The sequence below is a fragment of the Mugil cephalus genome, chromosome 18 (assembly GCF_022458985.1).
Source record: "Mugil cephalus isolate CIBA_MC_2020 chromosome 18, CIBA_Mcephalus_1.1, whole genome shotgun sequence".
Taxonomy (NCBI): Eukaryota; Metazoa; Chordata; class Actinopteri; order Mugiliformes; family Mugilidae; genus Mugil; species Mugil cephalus.
In genome coordinates, this window is record NC_061787.1 from 8,249,597 (window position 1) to 8,273,268 (window position 23,672).

The 23,672-nt window shown below is 43.6% G+C and overlaps 1 protein-coding gene across 14 annotated transcripts in view; it reads right to left on the reverse strand.

The window, feature by feature from the left end:
* Window positions 1–23,672, reverse strand: part of si:ch211-285f17.1 (sickle tail protein homolog) — a 105,667-nt gene that overhangs the window by 42,077 nt on the left and 39,918 nt on the right. The window contains exon 1 of one of the 14 annotated variants that reach the window (XM_047612189.1): window positions 19,489–19,644. The exons of 12 other annotated variants lie outside the window; for them this stretch is intronic. Coding sequence is in view for 1 of the 2 variants with exons in the window: in XM_047612188.1 (XP_047468144.1) it covers window positions 1,199–1,247 (49 nt within the window). In the remaining variant the exon portion in view is untranslated. Of the gene's footprint in view, window positions 1–1,198; window positions 1,347–19,488; window positions 19,645–23,672 lie in introns of those variants that run through there. One more of the 14 variants, XM_047612188.1, reaches the window with a different exon arrangement.

Sequence of the window (23,672 nt, forward strand, 5' to 3'; positions counted from 1 at the left end):
TCTGTTCGTATGGCTTGTAAGATACGGAGATGGAGAAAAAACTCGCAGATGCAATAAGTTTAATTGAGGAAATGTTTTAAATAGAAAAGAGTGACTGTGGATGTCTAGTCCTCCCACAGCAATCACAGCAATATAGCAAATGTAGCCCGTCAATGGGCAGGTTTCCCATCGGAAGCGAGCTTAATTCTGCCATCAGGAAATGCTCTCTATTTTACCACCATGTGAAAATGACAAACAATGATGCAAGGCAGATATTTGTTATGTGGCAGAATGGAGAGATGAAGTGAGCACAGCTCCTTGGGCGCATAAACATCTTTGTAGCCCTGCAATCTTGTCTTAAATCAATCATAGCCCCAAACCAAAATAGTAAATCCATCGGTGTGAACGTTACGAGAGAAGAGAAGAGAAGAGAAGAGAAGAGAAGAGAAGAGAAGAGAAGAGAAGAGAAGAGAAGAGAAGAGAAGAGAAGAGAAGAGAAGAGAAGAGGCGGCTGGAGTGTGAAAACAGAGGGAGGAAAAAAAGCAAGAAAATGAGCTGATGTGCCGTCTTGTTTTGGAGACAGGTAGCCCGAGCCATAATGTGCACCTTTCAGAGGGTGATGGTGAAAAATAAAGGTTCTCTCACAGAGTTCAGCTCTGCAACAGGATGAAGGAGGAAATTTTGACTCGCAGTTATTTCGTGGGTGGTTTAATACGGCTTCTCTTTCCTTTTTTTTAAAGGCTGAGAGCATGTTTTGGGCCACGGATGAAAAAGGAATTTCCTGTTTTCCCCTGAAAGACGTTATAACTGAAGCAAAGGTAAATTCACAGATTAAACTACTGCAGCAACTTGCAACTTGTGGAAAAACACCTGCTTAGTATCTGCATCAGCTGAGCGTCTACCCGCCTTCTCAACCCGTCCACTACTTTCCCGTTTTGTTTTGTTGCTACAAAACCGCTTTGATCAGTAAATATAAAAAAACAGAGCATTATTTTTGAGAAATACCAAGTGGTGGTGCGTCATGATCATGCCCCCTCACCAAGCCCCCACCGTGCTCAAGTGCAGAGCCGCAGCACGTCTCATGTACTTCCAATCCTATTTTTAACTCCTGAACACAGTTTCCCCACTGCTAACCAAATTACACTCAGCAGACAGAACACACACAAACCTCTGAAGGATGTATATTCATTTGCCTGTGGCGTGTCAGAAAGCCCATTACCTTCCCCGAGTGAGCAATCTTTGTCTTCATCTGCAATTTCTTCTTCCATCGCACTTAGGGAACAACACGAAGAGCGCCGGTGAATAAGTGAGGCCGGGAGAAGCGGCTCGCTTGGATTCCAGACGTGGCTCACGTGGAAAAGGGGGCTTGAGATAGGCCCTGCCCCGCTGCCCCAGGATAGACTGGTGGGGATTTAGAAAGTCAACTGCATTCCAGGACATGGAGCGACTCGGCCCTCGCCCTCAGGCTAAAAGCCCTGCCGCTGCCATTGAGTGATGATAGCCTGAATGTAAATGTGTCTGAGAGAGCATATAGAGCCCTTCACTGGCAGAAAGCTTCTCTTAAAACTGGTTTCTGAGACTAACAGGTGTCAAACACATAAACACACACACATGGTCTGCTTTTTCTCAAGGTTTTACCTGCAAGCTGTCTCTTGTCTAACTCCCTGTCCCTGCCGAGAGCTCCTCTGGCTCCTAGCATGCATCCAAATGTGTCATGGCCTACTTCTGAGCCAAATCCAAACTGCTCTCAGCACATGGCAGCCAGCTAATATGTGATTGAGTTATCTGATCAACAAGAAAGAATGAGACAAGCGTCAGTCCTGCGGGCAGTGTTGTTTCCAATTAAGACGCACACAGGAGACACGGTGAGTCTCGTGCCGGCTCCTGCTCTGGAGCTTTATGAGAAGCAACACTGTCCGGGTTTGTTGCCTGGAGGTCCGCAAACACTCTCACCGGCTTATATGTGTGTGTATGTGTGTGTGAATTTAAAGGAGGGGGAAGGGCCGCGTCCATTCACGGGTTCATTTCTTTGCAGCTGCTGGTGAAAGTGAGACGATCTAAATGCGCAAGAAGAAGGCACAAATTGACGTACCTTAACTGGAAAACGTGAGGGGATCAATGGCCTACTTTGTGGGCTGTGTAATTGAAACTGGTGGGGTGAGCGCATGAACAAACACAATGCAGCAGCTGACGTATAATGTCTAACATATGGGGACAAGTCTGCTTCCACCCACTTTCTGTCTGCTTTCACCTACTCACTTGCTCAGCTGCTTGGGGACGATAGGCAGAGTTAGGAGGCTAATGGACGGGGATCATTTCAGCCCTGCTTCCAAACTGAGTCAACTTTATACTGTGCTGGTATTGAACATCCTGGTACGTTCATTCTTTTGAGTCCACAAAATTAGTATTGGAAATGTTGGTGAATTATTATTTTGCTGCCACAGAATTATCGAGGATAATACTCATCCTATTCATCATATCTTCACGGGGCTCTGCAGTGCTGCACTACAAGCACTGCACTTATCTCTCAGCTGTCCAAGAACTTAGTTCTCGTTCCCCTATCCCGCTTCTCCCGCCTCCACCGTCCTAATAGTTTCTGGACTATGCACTTTTAATATCATCAACACTAATCTTGTGAACTATTTGACACTGTGGGGGTGGGTATTGGCAAGGACGTCACGATACGATACGTATCGCGATACTTGAGTCACGATACGATACATTATTGCGATATTATGATATTATGCCATATATTGCAATATTCAACATCGTTCCCTGAGAAATTTTAAATCAGATGACAGCGGTAATTCATGGGACAAATTGAGTTAAAAAACAATATTAATCCAAATTACCCAATTTATTGCCCTTGTGCAGAAAAAGTGGTGGTGGTTAAGACATTCAAAATCAACAAAACAAAACATTTGCTGCTTTTGCTTGAGCCTTAATATGCAATCAAAGACTATGCAATCCAAGGTTGACTCCGAAAATGGCAGAAAATATACCTTCACATTTCAAATGATGCTGATTTCAGAAGAAGTAAGAACTCCTTTGCAAACTTAGATATGGCCGAGGTGTCAGTATTTATTGTGTAAAATTCCTTGCTCCTGACAGTGACACATGGTTCATCCCAACCAACCAACTAACCAACCAACGGGTCAATCTTTGCTAAGCCAAACGCATAATTAGCTCCTCCAACCCGACAATTACTTCCCGTGGTCCGAACAACCTGGCTCGCAGCGCTTTTTTACTGTCAGAGTTCCAGGCCAGAAAAATGAACTCCTTCTTTCCGCGAGGGACCCGCGCGTGCATGAATTGTGTCTTGGTCCAGTGACTCAAGAATGTCGTTCCCCCTTTCACAGCTGACAGTGTTGTAGTAAATGACAGTGCTCTCAGTTGAGAGACGGCATGATGCGCTTGCCCATGAACGCCAGGTCTTACAAGACTTCCTGCTGTTAACGGTTACTTTCTGGCTGCCACTTATTTATGGAGGAATGCATCCCCGTGCACACTCCCACTCTCCCCTACTATTACTGTCTCATAACTATGCAGTTAGATACAAAGCCCTGTTGTGTGCAATAAAAGCAGGGCTCACAGAGCGATACCCTGAAGCAATGAATAGTGATACAGTCCACTGTTGAGCATCTGACAGTATTTTTTATTGTGTACAAGTTATCAGAGTTGGAAGATCAGCTCCATTCACGTGGAACTGAGCCAGACGTACACAAAAGATTTAATTTAAATGTGATGAGAAGAAATCCAGCTTCTAATGCTACAATAATATCAATTTCAACAAGTCATTTAGACCAGGCACGCTGCCTGTGAAGTGACGTGATTATGACCCAGTTTGTGATTTTAAACAATGCTACAGGTGAGGGACGACAGCATTGCTCCATCTATTGGTCAGCTGGTCCACCACAATGGTCCTGAGTGATATATCTCTCGAACTATGTAAACTAATACACAATGTTGGACATTTACTATCACAAGACGATGATTCCAAGTGACTTTAAGTCATCAACTAGCCACTGGAAGGTCAACTGTTTGAGTAACTTGGCAAAATATCCCAGTTTCTTCTGTCACTTGGCATTAATTCACTTGTTTAGATCTTCATTCTACCAGAGGAATGACCAATTTTCAGCTACCAGCACCGTCTTGGTTGAGTACAACTGGCCACTATCTGGTCAAACGTTTCACTAATTTGGTGAAATATCTCAACATCGATCCCAAGAGGATGAACCATTTTCACTCGGAAGAGAAGACAATTACACAGGATTCAGATTGACTTCTTCTGTGGAAAATTAATAAGCCAAAGTTTCCCTCCTTGAGCAATTTTTTGTTGTTTACATTATTACATTTATATATTTGTTACATTGTTCCCTGTTCTTATTTTGCACTAATGACTTTGTTCTAAAATTAGATGAGTATTATTTAATTTTATACTGTTAAATTGTTTTATATTGTAATTTGTTAATAGAAACAGGTTTATTTGACTAAAATATTTGTCCTGTGTTTTATCACAATCATAATCAACTAGCTAAAGGCAAAGTTACGAAGTTTTTCAATGATCATGACATTTCAAGTAAAAAGTATCTGTATCGATAATACGAGCCTGGATCGATACCAAAATTCCCAGTATCGCCCTGCTGAACTAAAATTGGTAAGTCTTAAATATAAGAAGATAATCTTAATGGTGAAACAATCTTTCGTTCTGAAATCAGACTGAGCATGAGATCTCAGTCTGATTTCGCTCTCTGATTGAGGTTCTACTGAGGGCGTGTGTTGGACTCGACCTGCCCTAACCTTGCAGAAAAAAAGACGCTGCTTTCTACACTGCAATCTATCCGATTGCTGATCTGAAAGTCTAATATCTGATCTGATTGTCTAAGCTGTTTCCATGGAAGTAAGCGACACAACTTTTAAGCGCCGTCGCAATGCAGCCCGGCCACATTTTTCACACCAACATAGACCTTCATACAAGAAAATATCTCTGTTCTGATCTGAGTATCTGTTTCACCCTCTCCAAGTACAAATCTGACATGTGTGCACACAATACAAGTAAAAGGAATTTCAGTTTTAGTATAGCCTAAAGCTTACAGACAAAGGAAATTGTCCACTAATAAAATCCACCAATCAGAGAGGCCTTTGTGCATAAGGTGACCTTTTACCCCTAAGGTCTTCTCCCCAATAGCCTGGTGATGAGAGGGGCTTTGTTTAGATTTGACAGGTTGATTATATCCATTTCAGGTCAGGATGTCATAATATATAGAGAGAACAAAAGCCTCTTTTTATCTTTCTTTAACTGTATGCTGTCTGAAGAACAGTGTTGGACTTAATGAATTCAATATGTTGTCAGATAATTTAGAAATGTCTCCTTTACCAGTCTGGGTTCTTGCATCTTGTGTCTATGTTTATAAAACCTGTTGATTCAGGGTGGAGGTCTACGGCGCCTGTTTGTGCAGTGAGAACATTCACCCATAGCTGCACCTGATCATTCGGGACTTTGCCACCATCACGCCCCACGCAAGAATTAACAAAACAGCCAGTCCCAAATCTCTCTTCTCTATCTATGCTGGCACTTAAGTACACAACCGTCCGCTGCAACGCGAGTCAAACAGGCGCCACATATGAATTTGCACATTTGAAGTTGACAAATGGATTCTCATTAGCGACGAGCCGCCGGGATTTTACATTACTCTCCTGAAGACTGCAACTCCTCAGCGAGTTTTATTCGTGTACCTTAACATTTTTTTCCTCACTACTTATTCTCACCCCATCTCTCACCTAATGAGGCGTCTCCCAGCGACCGTGCCGCTGGTGACGACCACTGGTCCCCACCCTGTTTGCTGAGACCACCGCAACATCTGTCTCAGCTCAAACTTCCAGACTCCAGAAGCTCTGCGGCTCACACGCTGATTGCAGTTCACTTTTCAATTAAGATATTTGTGTGTTTGTGTGCGCATACGTACACATACGTACGTGTGTTTTCTACGTGTGTATGTGTGTGTGTGTGTGCAGTCAGATATACTGGCCTCTGCAGACTCTCTGCTCTGCCGAAGCCATGTAAACAGACGGGGCTGCCAACCTGACAGGCAGCTCGCCAAAAGATATGAGTTACTGACATGTGGTCTGGTGTGTGTATGTGGGTGTCTGCGCTGAGCGCTGTGGCGAGTGGACGTGATATCGAAACAGTTACGGAACGGTGTAGAAGCAAGTTAAGATTGCGAAAATAATGGTTAAAGACGTATTTATCAAATATCAGGAGATGCACAGCACATTCAGTCAGCTTGTAGCTGCACTCAGTGGAGCATGGCAAATTGATCTCAACGCCTATTACTCGCGAGTGGAATAGCTTATCCTCAGTGAGAGAGACTTGTAGATCTTTAACTGAGGTTTAACCCCTCCTTCTACTGAATGGACTACAAATTCAATAAAGTTTAACTATCTAATAAGCTGAGCAGTCAAACAGAATCCCTCATTTTGTTCTCCGACTTTCTCTCTTCGGATAACAAAGCAAACAAGGGGAGGGGATGCACGGGATGAACACTGGCAGAGCAGGCTTGTTAAAGGCAACCAGAGAACAACTAAAACAAACAGCTTTGTTTATTGGCCGGCTCCATTCATCAGCATGTCTGCCTGCTACCCTTTCCTGACGCACAACCAGCACATGATCAATCCGAGGCAACAAACCAAGCGTGCTGTTGCTACTTTTGAGATGTCCTGCCTTCTCATCGCACCAGGGGGTGCTGTTGAGCATGCTCCAGGCGTGTTGTGCAACGATCAGGAGGAAATTAAAGCTCGAGTGTGTGTGTGCGCGGGTGCGATAGAAGAAAATAAAAAGATAACTTGTTTGTGTGACTTATCAGCCACTCAAGGAAATAATGTCTACAGTATTTCCTTTGTCATTTATAAACTAAGACACTAAGTGCTTCTTAATGAACTGGTGTGTTTGTTAGTGCGCCTGTGTGTGCAGTTATGAGTGTGTGTGTGTGTGTGTGTGTGTGTGTGTGTGTGCACATGTGAAACCCCAGCAGTGTGTACACTTCATTAAGCCACGGCCATAGTAGGTGTAAGTCAACCTAGCCATCGGCTCAGATGTCTGCCAGTTTCCCGTGACAACAGTGTCTGGGCCAACAGCGGGGCCGGTGGCTTCCTGAGGGGGAGTGATGGAGAGATGCTGAGAACTGCTGCAACCGGGAGGAGGGCATCTACCCAGGAGCCGGAGGGGAGGAATTTGCTGCCTCCTCTCCCATGCCTGAGAGAACTTTTTCATTGAATATATCGCTGGTTTGACGGCTGCAACCTCCCGTGCACCATAATCCCCGGAGAAGATCCTGCCTTGAATTCCCTCCCGAGATGAGAGATAAGAGTGCGCTGGGCTAGAAAATATTTCATTGCAGTTAATTTAATCACAACACATCCCCAGCGTGAGTGACTCATCTGTTTAACACCCTACCAAGTGTGACTAGGCTTGGGTGTCACTTGAAACATAGTGCAGACTCGATAACTGAGTTCAATTTTAGTGGCCTCCACGGGCCAAAAATATCAAATTAAAAAATGAAATAATACACGTAATGAAATTAAACAAGAAAATATAGAAACTGAATTAAAACCTCTGCACAAACTTCTTCCAGGGCTGTTTTATACTTAGCATTCACGGCTTTCTATCTTTTTTGACCTGTTATCTACGTAGGACCGCATCAGAATACTTTACCATGAGACATGTCTTTGTTGGACTCATGCCATGCAATGATAATTTCAGTGCACATCAGACCTGCCCGCAGAGAAACGCACAAAGTCCGTCAGCCTATAGAACGTTTCATGAGTGCGGCATCAGGAACCGAAGTCAAATTCTCAGGCCACTCTCTCGACTCTGTGCCACTTGATAAGCTATCTCTTATCTGCCTTCTGTGTCAACAAATTCAAAACAAGAGCACGCGGCAGAAATGTGCCTTCAGTGGGGGAAAAAAAAAAAAGCACGCAGAGCCACAGGAGAACAAACACATACAAGCAGAAGCTACTAGATTACTTTAAACAATTGGGTTTAAAACACTGGGGGAAAGCATCTGCTCTTCTGATAATTAGATTGGCACGGACAGATTTTAAGACGGATGAAGACGCGCTTAGAATATCACAACAAAAGTCCAAAGCAAATTAAGACCTTCTTGCTGCAGTGAGTTAACTGTGTATTCCTGCTGCACATTTACATGTCTTTTAATATGCCGGCTTTCCCTCAAGTTTATTAAAAAGTGTTTGCGCTGCAATTGACTCTTTTCATAGCGATAAGCAGCTTAGGGCTTGGACTTTGCCAGCAAGTCAATCACTTTCCCCTGTGCACTGCGCATCTCCTACCCTCCCCTTTTTCTCTGCACGCTAAGACAATGCAACCGCTATTAACTTAAAAGCTATTGCTCACCAATCACTCAAGAATACATAAAATATATTAGGAGAAAATCTGCAGGCAGACTTTTTTTTTTAAATAACTGCTTAGGTTACTTCATATTTTCCAAGTAGACAAAACTAAGCACATACATCTGTGTGGTTAGGATAACTGATGAAGAACATAAGGTCCTGCTTTAGAGAGGTGAGTGCTGCTGGAGCTGATAAAGGATGCAGGTGGTGGTGGGATATGAAAAAAGGCCCCATAGAGGGGGAGCCACTCTCAGATCCTTAGAACACTAGAGCCTCTGTCCTGGCCTTTATCTGTGCAACCTGCTGTGTGCTGTCCATGTGTTGTGTGTCCATGGACGAGCGTTCCCGCACTGATGTATATGTGCATCATTCAGCGGGGTGGACCGGCTCCAGGCTAACAGCTCTGCGGAGCAGACTGGGCTGAGGCTGGACAGGTTGTGAAAGCGGAGCGCCTTGAACAAACCTATTCAGAGGTAAGTAGAAAACGCCGTGTTGCATAAAGCGTGCGTAAACCGTAAACGGTGTAAGCTAAGTGCATTCTTTCACCTTAATAGTCTGTGCTCGCTTTAAACAAAGAAAAGAACTGTAATGTAAATATTATCATGGACTGAAACAGGAGATTTCTTGATGGGATCACAAGAGCGCAGGTGACCGACTTCGAGGGGAAGTAAGAGCAGAAACAACACGAGCTTTATTGTGGCGGCTTTTCAGCAGCGGAAATGTTGCAGCTTTCCCATGGCAAAGGAGGAGAAAAAAAAAAGTGAGTGCCTGCGAAGTTTAATAGTTTTTTACCACAATGGAGCCATGTTGCACAGGCAGGGACCGGGTCATGGGAACATGGAGAGGGAGAGCAGCTTCTCAGCGGGCACAATGTGACCACTTTACCTATATGGAACAGTTACGTCGCATCACAATCCCTCTTAGTGCTCTAACCCATTTTTGTCAACAGTGGTCAGGAGTTCTAATTTTAAACCTAATTCCACTCTCTATTAAATTACCTCAGATGTGTAGCGCAGCATGCTAATCTAACAGCATACTATGAAGTTTTAAAAGTTGCATGCAGGATGCAGAACTTTTTTAAATAGATTAATAATGGATGAATTGTCTAGATATAATGTATAAGCTCTAATGGGCGTTTTAGAGACTTTCAGCCAACTGTTTTTGTTTTACGTGCAGATATTTTTTACTGTTTTGGGATCTTACTGCTCCCATGATGTTGTTTCCAGATGCAGCTGTTTCCAGCAAAGAAAGCTTAGATAAACAGAGTAAATGCTCCCTTCACGGCGGCAGCAGGCAAATTTAGCAGCTGGTTGGTGGACACAGCGGAGAATTTAGCAACCAAAGAGACAAATATTTCCCTCAGGAAATCACGTTGTTCAACTGAGCCCTAAACGAGTCCTGATGTGGCTCTACATAACCGGCTCCTAAGTTATTTATTAATGTTTTGTCAGTGTTGTGTGTAAAGCGTATTGCACTGTCCGTAGAGTCCAAGCATCAGTCATTGTAGGTTTAGATGTGACCTGTCACATGGACTTCCCGTGCATGCTTCGCTGAGTATTTCTGTGACAAACTTCTCCACGTTGCATCAAGATGATTTCTCCCGCAAAGGTCACAGCCCATTTTTTTACACGTGTACATTGCTATATTTTAGTTTTGCAAAGTGCTGAAAAAATGCCTCTCATTTACTTTAGCTCTTCAGGACAAGCCCAGTGCCCCTGAAACGGATACTTAACACTGTATACCAAAAACAGTCTAGCAGGCATTTTTCCCCTCATGTGGACAGGAACAAAGCGGCTCCTTCATGTGTTATTAAGTCACTGAAATACTAATTCCTTTACAGCTATATTTGTGTGACACAGTTACACTTTGTTCAGTGGCAGACGCAGTGTCTGATAGACATTAGCCTCAAAATAACCTCAGGAAAAGCGCACAAGACACAAAGGCTCCGTGACTTGAGGAGAGGAAAAGACATTTTCAGCTATCTTACAATTTCAGCCTGAGGAGCTGGCTCGATCCCACCGGCCCCCCGAGTCCTCTGATTGGTTATTAATGACATCATCCCCAGGGCCGACCCACCGTCTCAGCCTGACGATGTCATCAGTGCTGAAGCATCTCAGTGATGTAATGCAGGGAGGGCCGGCTAACGCTCAAGTAGCACCCCTTTCATATTCCCCAGGCTAACTCTCCTTTCTCCTCCCATTTCGTCTTTCTCGTTCCTCTTTTCCAACCCTGTCATTTCAGCTCATCAGCTGCATCCAGATAAAACCGCTTCCCGACTGTTTATTAGCACTCGAATGCAGGACACAAAGATTTACAGTTAAGCTCTGAGCCATTAAGGGCTCTTAAATGGCTGCTAGGAAACATTTACATTTCCTAATCCTGCGTGTGTCCTGCAGCTGTAATTAAAATATGGATCAGAGATCGTGCCCGCTATTCCCCTTATTGGGTGTTAATAAAAACGCATCAGGGATTACGTCATTAAATTCTAGTTATATCAGCTATGCACATAGCGTTTATTCAAAGAAAGACGCGGTATAATGAGGCGACTCTCACAACAGATAAACCTTCTAAGTCCCTAAAAGTGGCACGTAAGCACAGGCAAATGTTCGGCCCCCTCTGATTTATTCCGACCATTTCCTCTTTTTGGCGAGGCCTTCACATCTGTTTTTTAATCACAATTTGCAAGAGTGTGTGTGAGTGAGTGTGTGTGTGTGTGTGTTAGTGTGTTTCTGCACGCATGCATCCTGGGCAAACATCCACAGCTCAAGCGGATTAGTGAAGGGACTCTATATACTGATCAAAGCGGCACAGAATCCAGCTTACTGGGGCACACTGTGTAACTCATAACCCCCGTGGAAACGATACTGTACATGCTGCAGACCCATAGACCACCGACTGCAATGCAGCAAAGACTCTTTAAAGGAGGCTGTTTGGAGTCTTTCGATTGTCTTGACAGATTCTGGTCAGAGCTTGAAGCTGGAAATCAGGGAAGCATCACTCAAACTAAGTGCCATCATCAAATGTGAAGTATGCAGCTGTCAGCTGCTCCATTGAAACTGTATTTGTTAATAGCCCAAAGAGAATCTATTGGGAGTTCTTCCCGGGTGACACAGATACGTCTTCGGTTCACAACAACATGATAACAGCAGAACAGTGTACTCTGCTTCTATTCTATGTCATCAGAAATACTGCATGTAACTGCATGGATTTATAGAACGAACACGTGAATTTGGGTCCTAATGTTTCAGGTTTGTGGTCTTCGACTTCACTAGCAACAGGCAGCTGTTTTCACTAATGACGGCTCCACTGTTTACCACTCACACAGCACTGCAACAAACAATCTGGGAGAACATAGTGGAGCATTAACAGCTAAACATTTCTCTGAGGCACCGTTTTGTTTTTTTTGTTGTTTTTTTTACCTTGTTGTGCTGCCCCCAAGTGGTGAAAAATCAATCACTGTTCATCACAGTCCACTCAGTTATGACTGTTAAAGAATCCATAGATTAATCAACAATTAGAGCAAATCCTCAGCTGCAACCCTGCTTTTCCATCAATGCACAGAAAAGCACTGCTGTATGTCAGCGTCTGCAGAGGAGCTGAACTTCACACTTCTGTCACAATTATTGGTTTGCTCTAACTGAGGTCCACTGATACCAAGTAAGGCATGCATAATGGATGCGCTGCCAGTAAATTCAAATCGAGATAGGGGCTGTAATTAAGTCATCTCAGTCAGCTCCACAGAGTCCTCCATCAAACTGTCTGAGCTGAGCTATGAGAGACCAAATGGGATATGTCTAATAATAAAATCCCTCTTCAACCATGGCTGGCATCTGACAGATTGAGACGTAGGGCGGTTTTGGTTAAGTTCTCAGAAAGTGTACCAGGGTAATAGAAATTGATATTTTAACATGTGAACAAGGAACGTCAGGCACACTCTTCCCTTCTCCACATTTCTAGACACATGCATGCGTACCGACATCCAGATAGCCAAGACAGTACCCCATTCCTTCCCTCTGGCTTCATTATGTACGTAGTGAGATGGTTATTTTGTGATGCCTCTGTGGCTAACCACCGTCATCCACTACCTAATGGCTTTAGCATGTGCCTAGCAGCCCATTGGCTCCAGAGGTCTCAGATCTTGGAGAGCTGAAATGAAGCGGGGCATTGTTGTGCCGCTGCCGGGAAGGATACACACTCTTGTGAAAGGAAAACCTGACGGGAAGGAAACTTCGAAACAAAGTGCTAAGAAAAGGTGATAAAGGGCACAAGGGACGGAACTGTGCAGCGTTGGTGTGTAGGTGAACATGTGAGTCAAGGGGCTGTTTCCCCTCTTCCTGCCATTATAAAAACGAATGGAAATGCCTCGTGGAATGTTCTGTGGCCTTGGATTTTAGGTAAAAGCAGAGTGGGATCTTGGGGGAATGGAAAATCCAAGAAAACCAATTGCTAACCATTTTTCCCTCATAGATGTTAAGGCAAACGTAATGACAGACTGGTAAACCTTGTGACTGCCCATAATATAGATATTATCTATACTCTTTAAAACTCAAATATGAGCCCTCTGGCTGCTGGGAAAGCTAAAATGGAAAAATCTGCAATGCCTACCGCAATTTTCAGCTAAAATGTTAGTAAAATATTTCCCACATTTGCTTTTGCAGGCACTGGCATTACCCTAGAAGGACATTGGGATGAATCGCAAAGGTAAAATACTCAAACAATGAAAATGTCAGGTTTTACAAGATGGCTTTCATTACACTGAGGAGAGCCTGGGGTGAAGCAGCTCACTGGACCAATCTGAGCCAGGAAATCTGGAGGTAACTGAAAATATTCTTATTTTAAAAGAAAAAAAAAAACTATACAGGATGTGGGGTTGAATATTCTAGATGCTTGTCCAGGGAAAAAGACCACATTTAATCTTATTAAAACATAAACAAATACTGGCTGCTGATGCAAACTACCCTGGCTGTTCCGCGTTTAGGATGAACATTAGTGCTGCTTTTTCAAACGCCTTCAAATGGGGCTGCGAGTTCCATGTTCAGGAGATTTTTTTGTTTCGGGCAGCGAGTTGCGACACGTTTGCGTGCATTTCCTGAAATGGAGGTGGATGCTAATTTCGCAATTTAGTTTTCTTTGTATTTTTTTTTTTTTTTGTCTGAACAAAAAGCTGACTTTCCCACGAGCCTTACAGTTTCCTTATGCCTTTGCATTTCCTACGCTAAGTCATCCGGCCGTGCCTCTTCAGGGGGCTTCCAGACAGCAACAGTTGCCTAGCAGCTGTGTTGTCACAACTTGCAGCTGATGTTACCGCATGAACGGAAAGCATTTTATGGACACGATTTCCCATATTGTAACCACAGGCTCAGGAGTTCCCTTTGAAGGCAAACAATTCCAACAATTCGTCGTCAATATTACTGCGCGCACCAAAGTCATAACTCAGAGCAATCCTCAACAAAGGCACTATTTATTCCTGCTTGAGTGAAGTTTGAACATTCGCGGAGAAATGTTTCAGACTTTTATAGAAATGCACTGTACATCTTCAGTAAGAATGTGAGAGAGTTGTAGCTGAGGGACTCGGGTTGCGTAAGTTGGAAAACACTGAATTGAAGAGAGATTGATTTTGCTCTTTTTTGTGTTTCAAGAATTCCACTTTTTGTGAGAATCTGGTGATCACTGCAGAGAAACTCAAGTACTGCAAGCCCAGTTTAGGACTACTAATGTCAACGTTCCTGGACAAAAAGTCAGGGGAATCACTACAAACATTTGGGTCTCTCACTGGATATATGTTCCCCACTGCGGTGATTGCTAAAACATTACAATACTAGAATAATGCTGGAAGAAGGAATGAGGCATCATTTTTTCGGTGCAAGAAGGTGCAGGCGAAGATGTTGTGAGATTTACCTGGACTATGCTAAAAGCTAAAAGTTGCACAGAAATTTCTGTTACTGCATCTAACACCTGTCCTCAGCTGCATATAAATCTGAAGTTAGGACGTGTCATACTTGTGTAATCCCTCTGCTACTTAAAGAAAGTACTTGAAGTACCTGATTATGAGCTTTTGTGTAGCCACACAAAGCTAAAATAGCAACTCCTTCTTAGCGTACCTGTCAACCCATTTGGCCTGAAATGGTTTTATTTGAAAACTGCTCCGCTGGGCGTCTTTCCAGTATTTACATGGTCTCATCTATTTATCAGTGAGAGCAGGAAGGAGCTCTCCAAACAGACCATGCAGAGATAGAGGACAGGTTTCCTCAAAACTTCCAGCTCCCGTAGCTCGGTTAGCTGCTGTTCCTAGAATATCTCAGCTTAACAAAAACATCCTGTGTGTCACAGGCTTTACAGAATATTTTCAGAGACCGGAGTTTCATAATCTCGGCCGTGCAGAGTGCACAGGGTTTGTCAGGCGCACGAGTAATTATGAAATCATGTCATGATATTGACTCATTAGCGAGCAGTCACTTTGGTCGATAGAAAAACGTAAAAAAGCCAACACGTAAGGGACGAGGGCAAGACACTGCAGGTTGTCAGACAGGGCGGAGGACAGAAGTCTCATCCATATTTATTGGGATTAGACAGATTTAACACTTGTATTCAGACTTTTCTTAATTAAGGCTTTATGGGGACAGAAAACCTCAAGTGCTTTGGACACTTTTAAAGGGTGAGAACGATTTGAGCAAATACAGTTTGGCGGGCATTAGTAGGTAAAACTCAGCAGTGCATTTGACTCAGAGTTTGTCTAACTTTCCCAATTTTGCCTCGGGGTTAATTCATTCAGAGCCTCAAAACTTTAGCAACAAAAACAGGCGACTTGTGTCTCCACAAAGCGTGTCCGTCACCGCACAAAAACATCCCTGGCTGTGCATTGTAGGAGGCAACCCATCAAAACAAATGCCAACGCAGAGGATGGATGGGAGGGGGAGAAGGAGGAGGAGGGGGGGGTGTGTGTGTGTTTACACTGGGAATAAAGAGCCGGGGAGGTTAGCAGCGACTGTCAGTGGCAGCGTCTGCTTCGGCCTCTGTCTGAGCTTGTTGCTTCCCCTCCGTCTCATTGTTGCCAGAGAAGGAGGAGATGGTCAAACTAAAATGACTTCACCGAGCAGGTGGAGTCACTTCAGTGTGTGGAGCTTATAAATGTCAAGAGGGAAGAAGAGGAAGATGAGAGATGCATTTATGCTTCCTGTAAAGACAGCGGGATATTAATATGAAAAGGGAGATTTATTTCCTGAATTAAAAAAGAAAGAAACTTTACCACCAACGACAGATGTTACAGTTGTTCTCTTATTGTAGGCCAACTCTTTTGATCCAACATGGTCTATGCACACAGACCTACATGCAGTAATAAACTGATTTTATGTCCTGGCAAATTCTCCATTAGCTTGATTTTTTTTTTCTCCTCTAATCCCTGTCACAGCAAAGCTTACTGGCAGAAATGACTGCAGCGCATGCTGAGGTCTAACACACACCACCACCGTTGCCCAAAAGCGCAACAATAAAGGGAACATATTTTCCATAGCGCTCCTGCTTTCTCCCATTTTAGCACAAATCTCTGGGAGTTTCTTTTTTTTTTTTTTGTTGTTGTCACATCTCCAGATTTTTATTTGTGGCTTAACTGTGAGTCTCTCTCAAGCTTCCCAGTGGTTTAAAAGATAATTCAGTTCCATTTAAAGCTATTATGAAAATCTAATAAACAGGGATATGGCAGGAAAAAGAAGAACCTGAGAAGAAGAATGACACTAGTGGATCATTATTAGCTGAAGAACAAGTCTCCGCCTGCTCTGTCACATTTCTCCGTGCGAGTCATTAAGGCGTTGCATATAGCAGCTCACGGAAAGTCGTGTCACTTGCATCCAAGAGCAATGGACAGTGTGTATAATAAAAACGATTTATCGCCTGCTAACTTAAAGAGTGGCGAGATAACGTGTCCTACACTGTACATTCTTCCCTCCGATGCAGACGTAAAGGATTTTCAAAATGATTCGGCCAACAATGAGGTCACTTCACCACCAGCAGAAGTCAATTAATGTGATAGAGATTCTGTATGATTACATCTTCTTATAATTCCCACCTCTATCAAGTTGTTTTGGCTATAAGGACAGCTTCGGGTCAAAGCTGGGGAAATGATAGAAAATCTTCCTGGAGGATGAGATCAGTTATTTGCAGCTTATTGAGAATAGAAAAAAAAAGTCTTTGACCGTTCAAATGATACCAGCAGTGGACAAAATCTCCCAGAAAGGGATGTTTGATATGGACATTGAAGAGATCATTCAGAGAGGAGTAACAGGAGCGGCAAAGCGGACTTCGGTCACCAGTCCACTTCCAGCATCTGTATCAGTCTGAGTGTATGTTGTAGTTAAAATCTTATCACCGCTTTACCTTGTTGACGGAAAACATTTTTCAAAGGGCAGTTGAAGTCATAATATTGCTCACTTCAAAGCCACCAGACTCTTGGGAAAAACGGTCATTTCAACCAGCAGAACACAGGTTGCTTGTCTACCACTGACTCGATTGGCTGGTGTGTGATCCGAATTAAAAAAATTTACCAGCAACTCCCGTGTTCACTAAGGTAGAATTACTGTTTTTGTCAATGGAGTGCGGAGTTCCCCTCTCAGAAAAGGACATCTGACAGTAGACTATTTAAAATCCATTTAGGGTGAGCCAGACTTTTTAATTTTTTTTGGAGGCCCTTATTTTAGGATTAGGGTTAGTTCGGTGTGTTTTGCTGCTGCCTTGGACCAGTTCATTGCTTGGATTCTCCAAACTGGGGACGTTCTGACCACCATATACCGTAGGTAACACACTATGGGTAAGCACTTAATACAAACTCTATTCAAAGAAGGAGAAACTGAGAAGAATTTGCTTGTAATTAACTCGGTTGTGATCAAAGAAGCTAGCTTTGGAGTGTCTTTGAATCACGGTCTATTTGTATAAAACACACATTTAGTCTGAGCTAGCTTCCTGCCACATCTAATGTTCAAAATTCACACACTTGACTAAACAATGGAAATTACTTGATTCCATGTGAAAGCCCCAATGAAAGTCAAAAGAAAACATACATCAAATATCTATTCTGTCTCATTTTGAGGACATTTTGGGGATCTCCATCACGTGGGTGTGCTTTATCATATCCATGACTTAACCTTCAATAGGAGCTGAAATTAGAGCTCCATAATGAGGTTTGATCAAACCTTGAAGCTCAACGAGACGTGGCGTGACTTGGCTCGGGGCCCAGTGAGGGATGACAGTGCAGACAGCTTGCTAGAGAAACACCTGGTCGGGCCTCTATTCCTGCCCCACCCCCTGCCAGCCTCAGTGCTGCTCGGCCATATGCCTACAGCCCAGGTGTGTGTTTTTCTTTTTTCTTATTCACATAACTCAATGTCCCATGGCAGCCATCAAACTCCACGGACCCAGATTTGCTAACACATTTGGCCCAGGTATGAGCTCCAGATATAATGTGTTATGTCTGGATACTGGTTCAACCAACTAGCCAAGCCAGGTAATCAAGCAGTCAAGTCCTAACCTAAGCACTTCTTAATACCATCAGACAAATGGAGGCACATGGTCAGGAGCTACTGTGAGCCTTTGCCTGTAAAAACCCTGGCAAAATCACTGTGTCTCATATGCTACCACTTAGACAAATAGCTTGGCTAAACTCAACTGGCAGCCCAAGCGCGCTGCCTAAAAGTTAATAACGGTTTCCTCTGGTCTTGTGAGGAATTGACAACTTGCTACATCAGCAGAGCACGGACAAAACTTGCGAGAGACAGTCTGTCAAAGTGCCGAAACCCGCGATGAAGTATGAGGTTCGGGGGGCTCTGGAAAGGGTGCGAGGGTGCAAGCTCATTTGTCTTTTTGACGAGGAGCTCCTCGAGAACTTGTTTATCTTCCTCCCCTGCAGGGGGGCCTGAAGATGATACGCTCATTGCTGAAAGAGACACAACAAATCACACCCATCACTGAATACCTCAGTGGTAAAAAAAAAAAAAATACCAATACTACTCACAAAACACACGCTAATTGGTGGGTATTTTTTTTTTTTCCTGACAGGTTGTTGCTCTCGCTGAATATTTATTAGATTTATCTGGATTTAGATGGTTTTACGGGGATACAAGCAGACACTTTAAACCAAGTTTGACAGTTAAGTGAGATTCATATCACGCACTTACATTTGAATAGCTACGAAATTAGACTTTTTTTTTTTTCCATTTGACTGAGCTCGGGCAGATCAGCATTTTCCAGATGCAAATCTACTCAGCGGTGGAAAAAGTTCATGCAATTCCAGCGGTATGAGATCCAGACAGGAAAATACGCTTGTTAAGGCTGTAAAATAAAAGAAATAAATAAAAAAAATCCCACTTTTTAGTAGTGACAAGTAGCACTGGCAGCTTGTTAGTTAATCTGTAGAGTTTGAGCTATACAGCAACTTGCAAGTGACACTGATGTTCACTTTGAGGGGAGGATTGCAGCATCACCCTGGTGGGAATATGTATCTAATCTACGGCAAAAACTGATCCACAAGCAGCTACTTGGAGGAAACAGCTGACACTGCTCTGTGATCTAAAAAAAGGCAAGTGAGAATCAAAAGAATTGTTCCGTTCTGATCCGGGACACACTACTGTTTACGGACAGTTGGTGTGGAGTCTTGTGAAAGTGACCGCGCTGTTTCCAAGTTCCCCCCTCTCACGGTCTGACCCTCGCCGCTCTTCTTCTCCCCCAGCAGCTTAATTAGACACAGCCACACACACATTAGACGTTTCCCCGTTTTTTTTTTTTTTTGGTTTTGTTTTGTTTTTTTTGAATGGCTGGCCGCTGTTCAAGGCACCACAAGAACGGCTATGCAAAACAAGCAGCTTTCAGAGCCGGGGGGTTGGGGGGGTGGGGGGGGGGGGGGCATCAGAAAACAGCACTCACAACACTACAGTGAAAGTCGCTCCAACACTCCCTGGAATTTCAAAATGACATTGCAATTGCAACATCAATCCACTTCTCAAGTAACGCAAGGGTCTTTGCCTCATATCATGTGTCTTCCCTTTTATTTTTTTTTTACTGAGCATCTGTGGATTCCTGAGATCACGTGTGTGTGTGCGTGATGTAGCTACTCACCTTTCCTTTGGGGCTTTCTGTGACAAAGTACGTTCCGAGAGAAGAAACCTGAAGTATTTGTCGCAGGGTACGGCCAGAATGACACAAACTAACACACTGCTGCTATCCCAAAACTTTTTGCTCTCTCCCTGCACTTCCCCTGATCCCCCTCCCTGCCCCTCTCTCCCTCTCTGCCTCTCCCTCTCTCTCTCAGTATTACTTCAGCACTTCCTGGGCTGCTGTTTATGCTCCAATCAAGACTTCCAAGAAACTACCGCTGCCCCCTCCTCTTTCGCAGCCATTGTTTGGCAAGGGCTTGTCACATGTAGACGTCTCTGTATGTGTGTGTTCCCCCTTGGTTTCTTAACCTCTCGCCGCTACCTACAGTCTGTCTCCGCTAAGTGAGGAGGAGGAGAAGAGCCAGGGAGAAGCCGACTGAAGCCGAAAGAGGGAAGGTGGAGGGAGGATGGGAGAAAGGCTGAAGAAAAACACATGGTGGGGGCTTCCTGCTTCAATGTCTAACTGAGACAGATACACTTTTTCAGGCATGAGGGAAAAAAAAAAAAGGGGGGGGGTCGCAAGCGTTGAGTAAATGCCGGGGGTGTGTCTGGAACTTTCTCTCCAACTCCAACAGCTTGTTGTTACAAACCGCAATGAGGCTCAGCCCGTCACAGCCCCCGGAGAGCCTCAGCGCTCAGCCTCCACAACAAGGCGCTTTTCCCATCGGCTGCCAAGCGTTTTCACCATGACCACCGCGGCCCCCTTCTCCCATGGCCCCAACCCCGAATTCACTGTCGCGCTAAGCTGCCCTGGACGCACGCGCACGCCAGCTTTTTTTTTTTTCCAGGCTCTGGGTGAAATCAGAAAGGCTGAGAGGTGTGAGGTGGGGGTGGGGGTGGGGGTGGGGGGGGGCGCGGGGCGGCGAGGTGAAAGGTGACGTGTGGGAGGAGACAGGTTGACAGCGGCGCATTGAGCTTTTGTTGCCGTTGTTAGCGGTTCCATCATCGCGTGACGGCAACACCTCACGGGCTGTGGAAGTGTTTAGGCCAACGTGAAGACACTCAGAGTTGGTCATACTTAAAACATGAGTCACCCTTCAGAGGTAAAGCTTTTAGAAGCAAAAGATTATGTTAACAGCTAAGACGATTTAGCGCCACCAAAGAATAGGGTGATTAATGCAACGCGGGCATTTTCTGTTTGGATGTTTCCAATCTGGAGCCATGAAGACGTGTGTGGATATGTTGATATTAGGCTTTAAGAGCATTCTTTGGACGTAATATAAGTGACAGTTGGGTTATTTCTGCAGTTTGTGTGACTTTGGCTGTTTATGGTTAGCTCTCAGCTTTCAACATGAACCAACTAGCCAAAAGTCTTCAAGACTGAGTGAGGTCGAGAGTCTTCCCCAAAGGAAAAACCCCACCTTTAAAAAAAAAAAACTTTAAACAAAGACTTTGGATACACGCAACTATCACAAACCTTTACCAGTAGGCGACTCCACGGGGAGCTGTGGTTTGTCAACTAATATTTTGAAGCATTTTGCATTTGATCTTCGACGTGCAACAATATTTGAATGAGAGGGAGGCTCTGGGGCGGAGTGAGGGGTGAAAAAGGGAGGCTTGTTAATTACAAGCCCACAGACATATCATTCTACGAGGACTACCACATGCCGAAGAGTAGATGTGTGAGAGGGTACGCACGTGATGTCACAGCAAGTCTCCATGGCTACGGCCACTGAGTGGTAAAAAGTGACAGTTGACCCTGGAGCTTAGGCGCATTAGTTTGAATCTTTGAAGTTTTAATAGCAGCTAAACTGTAGAACTAAATAAAAAAAAAAAAATGGGAAAAACAGATTTGAAAAGTAGTCGAAGATATATTTTTACAGGCTCCCAAAAGTCAAATAAAAGAGAAGTAACTGGATCAGAGCATTGTGAAGAAACACCTGGAATCCAGGAACCCAAACCTGGTGTTGTGGTTCACATTTTGTGTAAGGTAATATTAATTTATGCAAATAAGCGGGTACTTTAGTACAAAGCCGTTGGAGTTGTGTTATATAAAGTATGAAAAGGCCATACTTTAGTATGAGTATAGTATTTCTCAGTGTTGAAATCAGGTCCATATAAATATCAGGATAACTCATTTCTGGCCACATCTGGTCAATGTTCATGAACTATTTGTTATTTGATAGTTCGTATGGATAATTGTCAAGTCCAATTGTCCTTAATTTGATCTAACAATCCACATTTTCCTTGGCCTCACTGTATTTATTAGTACATTTCGCCATGTTTTTGCCACTCTGTGAAAGTGACATCAACAAACCCTCTACGGGTCGAAAACCATTATAGAAAAACGAGACCATTTACAATATCTGCTGTTGTACATTAATTTAGGGAAAATAAAAATGCTTTGACGTTTGGCTGCAACATCATGGCACCTCCATAAATAATCTTTTAACTGCTGCTTCTGCAGCCCAGACATGAAATGGACCAACTCTCATTATTCCTTCTCATTCACTGTACTCATTTCTTCTCTTCCGTAACCTCCCCATTCTTTCACTCTGAATGCAAGTCTTTCAGTCAGCCAGTTTAGCCACATGGGCAGATTGGGGTGCCTCTATGCCAAGTCGAATTCAGGAAACATTCATCTTGTTGTTTAGTCTGGGCACCATGTGTTGGGAGTCGGGAGGCCGTTCTCTTTCACAGACCCCTCCTCTTATGCACACAAGCACAAAAAACCCAACGCTGACAGACACGATCTGGACAGTCAAAACTGCAGTTAATTGTTTAGGGACTCAGATGCACAAAACAATAAAACTTCAAAGCGACAGTTAGCATAAAACACCACCAACATTAAAAGGTAAAATGTGCCGTCGCTCCCTCTGCAGCCGAGGTGTGCCAGTAAAGGCTTTGTGCATCAGCAATTACAACTTACGTTGCTTTAATCACATAATAAAGAGATGTTGACTCAGAAGCAGGTGCAACGACGTGTGTACAGTGCAGGTTTTTGTACGGGTGTGGAGGTATGCAACTATACGTGCATGTGCTCATGAGTTCGTTTTGAAGTGGTGTTGCCAATCGAAAGAGGAAACGCTCCTTTCTCTATTTCTTCCTGCGTGAATACTATAAACAGGACCTGCTTTGACTAATCCTTTCATGCTCAAATCCTTCCATTCCTGAAAAGGGACCCAAACAAATGGAGAGAGGAGACAAAATAAATCAAAACACTTGGGATTTAACAGTGAGAGAGCAGGTGAGGATTACACCTGGGGCTATTCAGGTCGGCGCCTCAGCCTGTGCCAGTCTGCCACCGAGGAGACGATCCTGAATGAGCCACCTGCTCGTCTTGGAAGATACTTCACTGAGCTTTGAATAATGTAACTTCAGTATAGAGGGTGAAATGACAGGCAGTTTGCTTTCAGTAACACACTTTCAGGCTGAGGAAACGAGCATCAGTCGCTTCATGATCTCAAAGACAGCTTTTAAAGAAAGATAGAGGGTTTGGGGGGGAAAGATGGTGAAATTGAGTGAAGATATATAATTTGGATGAGTTGTGACAATGTCCGACGTGACAGCTCGTCAGTCTAATAGCATAATTGCGCTTTTTTGACTTACCAATGTGCTGCTGAAACAAGCTTTTTCTTGTTTTCTGAAAACTTTCAAATATGACTTAGGCCATTGTGCGATTAGGCTAACGACATGGTGCACTTTACACCCTTTTTATTGCTCATTATACAACGTGCAATGCAGTAATAGGCCATTTCAAATGTGAACATTATTGTAAATGATCAATCAATCTACAAAATGACAACAGTGGCATTGTTGCTGTAATCATAACACGCGTTTTACAGTATGATTCCACATAAACAAACCCTTACAAATGCTAAAGCTGTTTTGAAAAATGCAAATCATCACAATCAATCACAGCTGCAGTTTACGCTGTGCACATATTTCTCGGAAACACTTCGTTTCTGCGTTTTATGAAGAGCGAAGGAAGTTTTAATTGTTAATGCATACTGCACACATAGGGAAATTAATTTATTTCTAATTTTATTTTCAATATTACACCGTCATTTATCGTTTCTTTAGGAAGCTATGGAGGAGAAATTGATTAATAAACATCCCTGTAAACAAGGTCCTATGTTACAAAGTTTTATAGAGAATTTTGTGCTGCTCAGAAATGCTAACATAAAAGTGCTCAAGTAGAAAGAA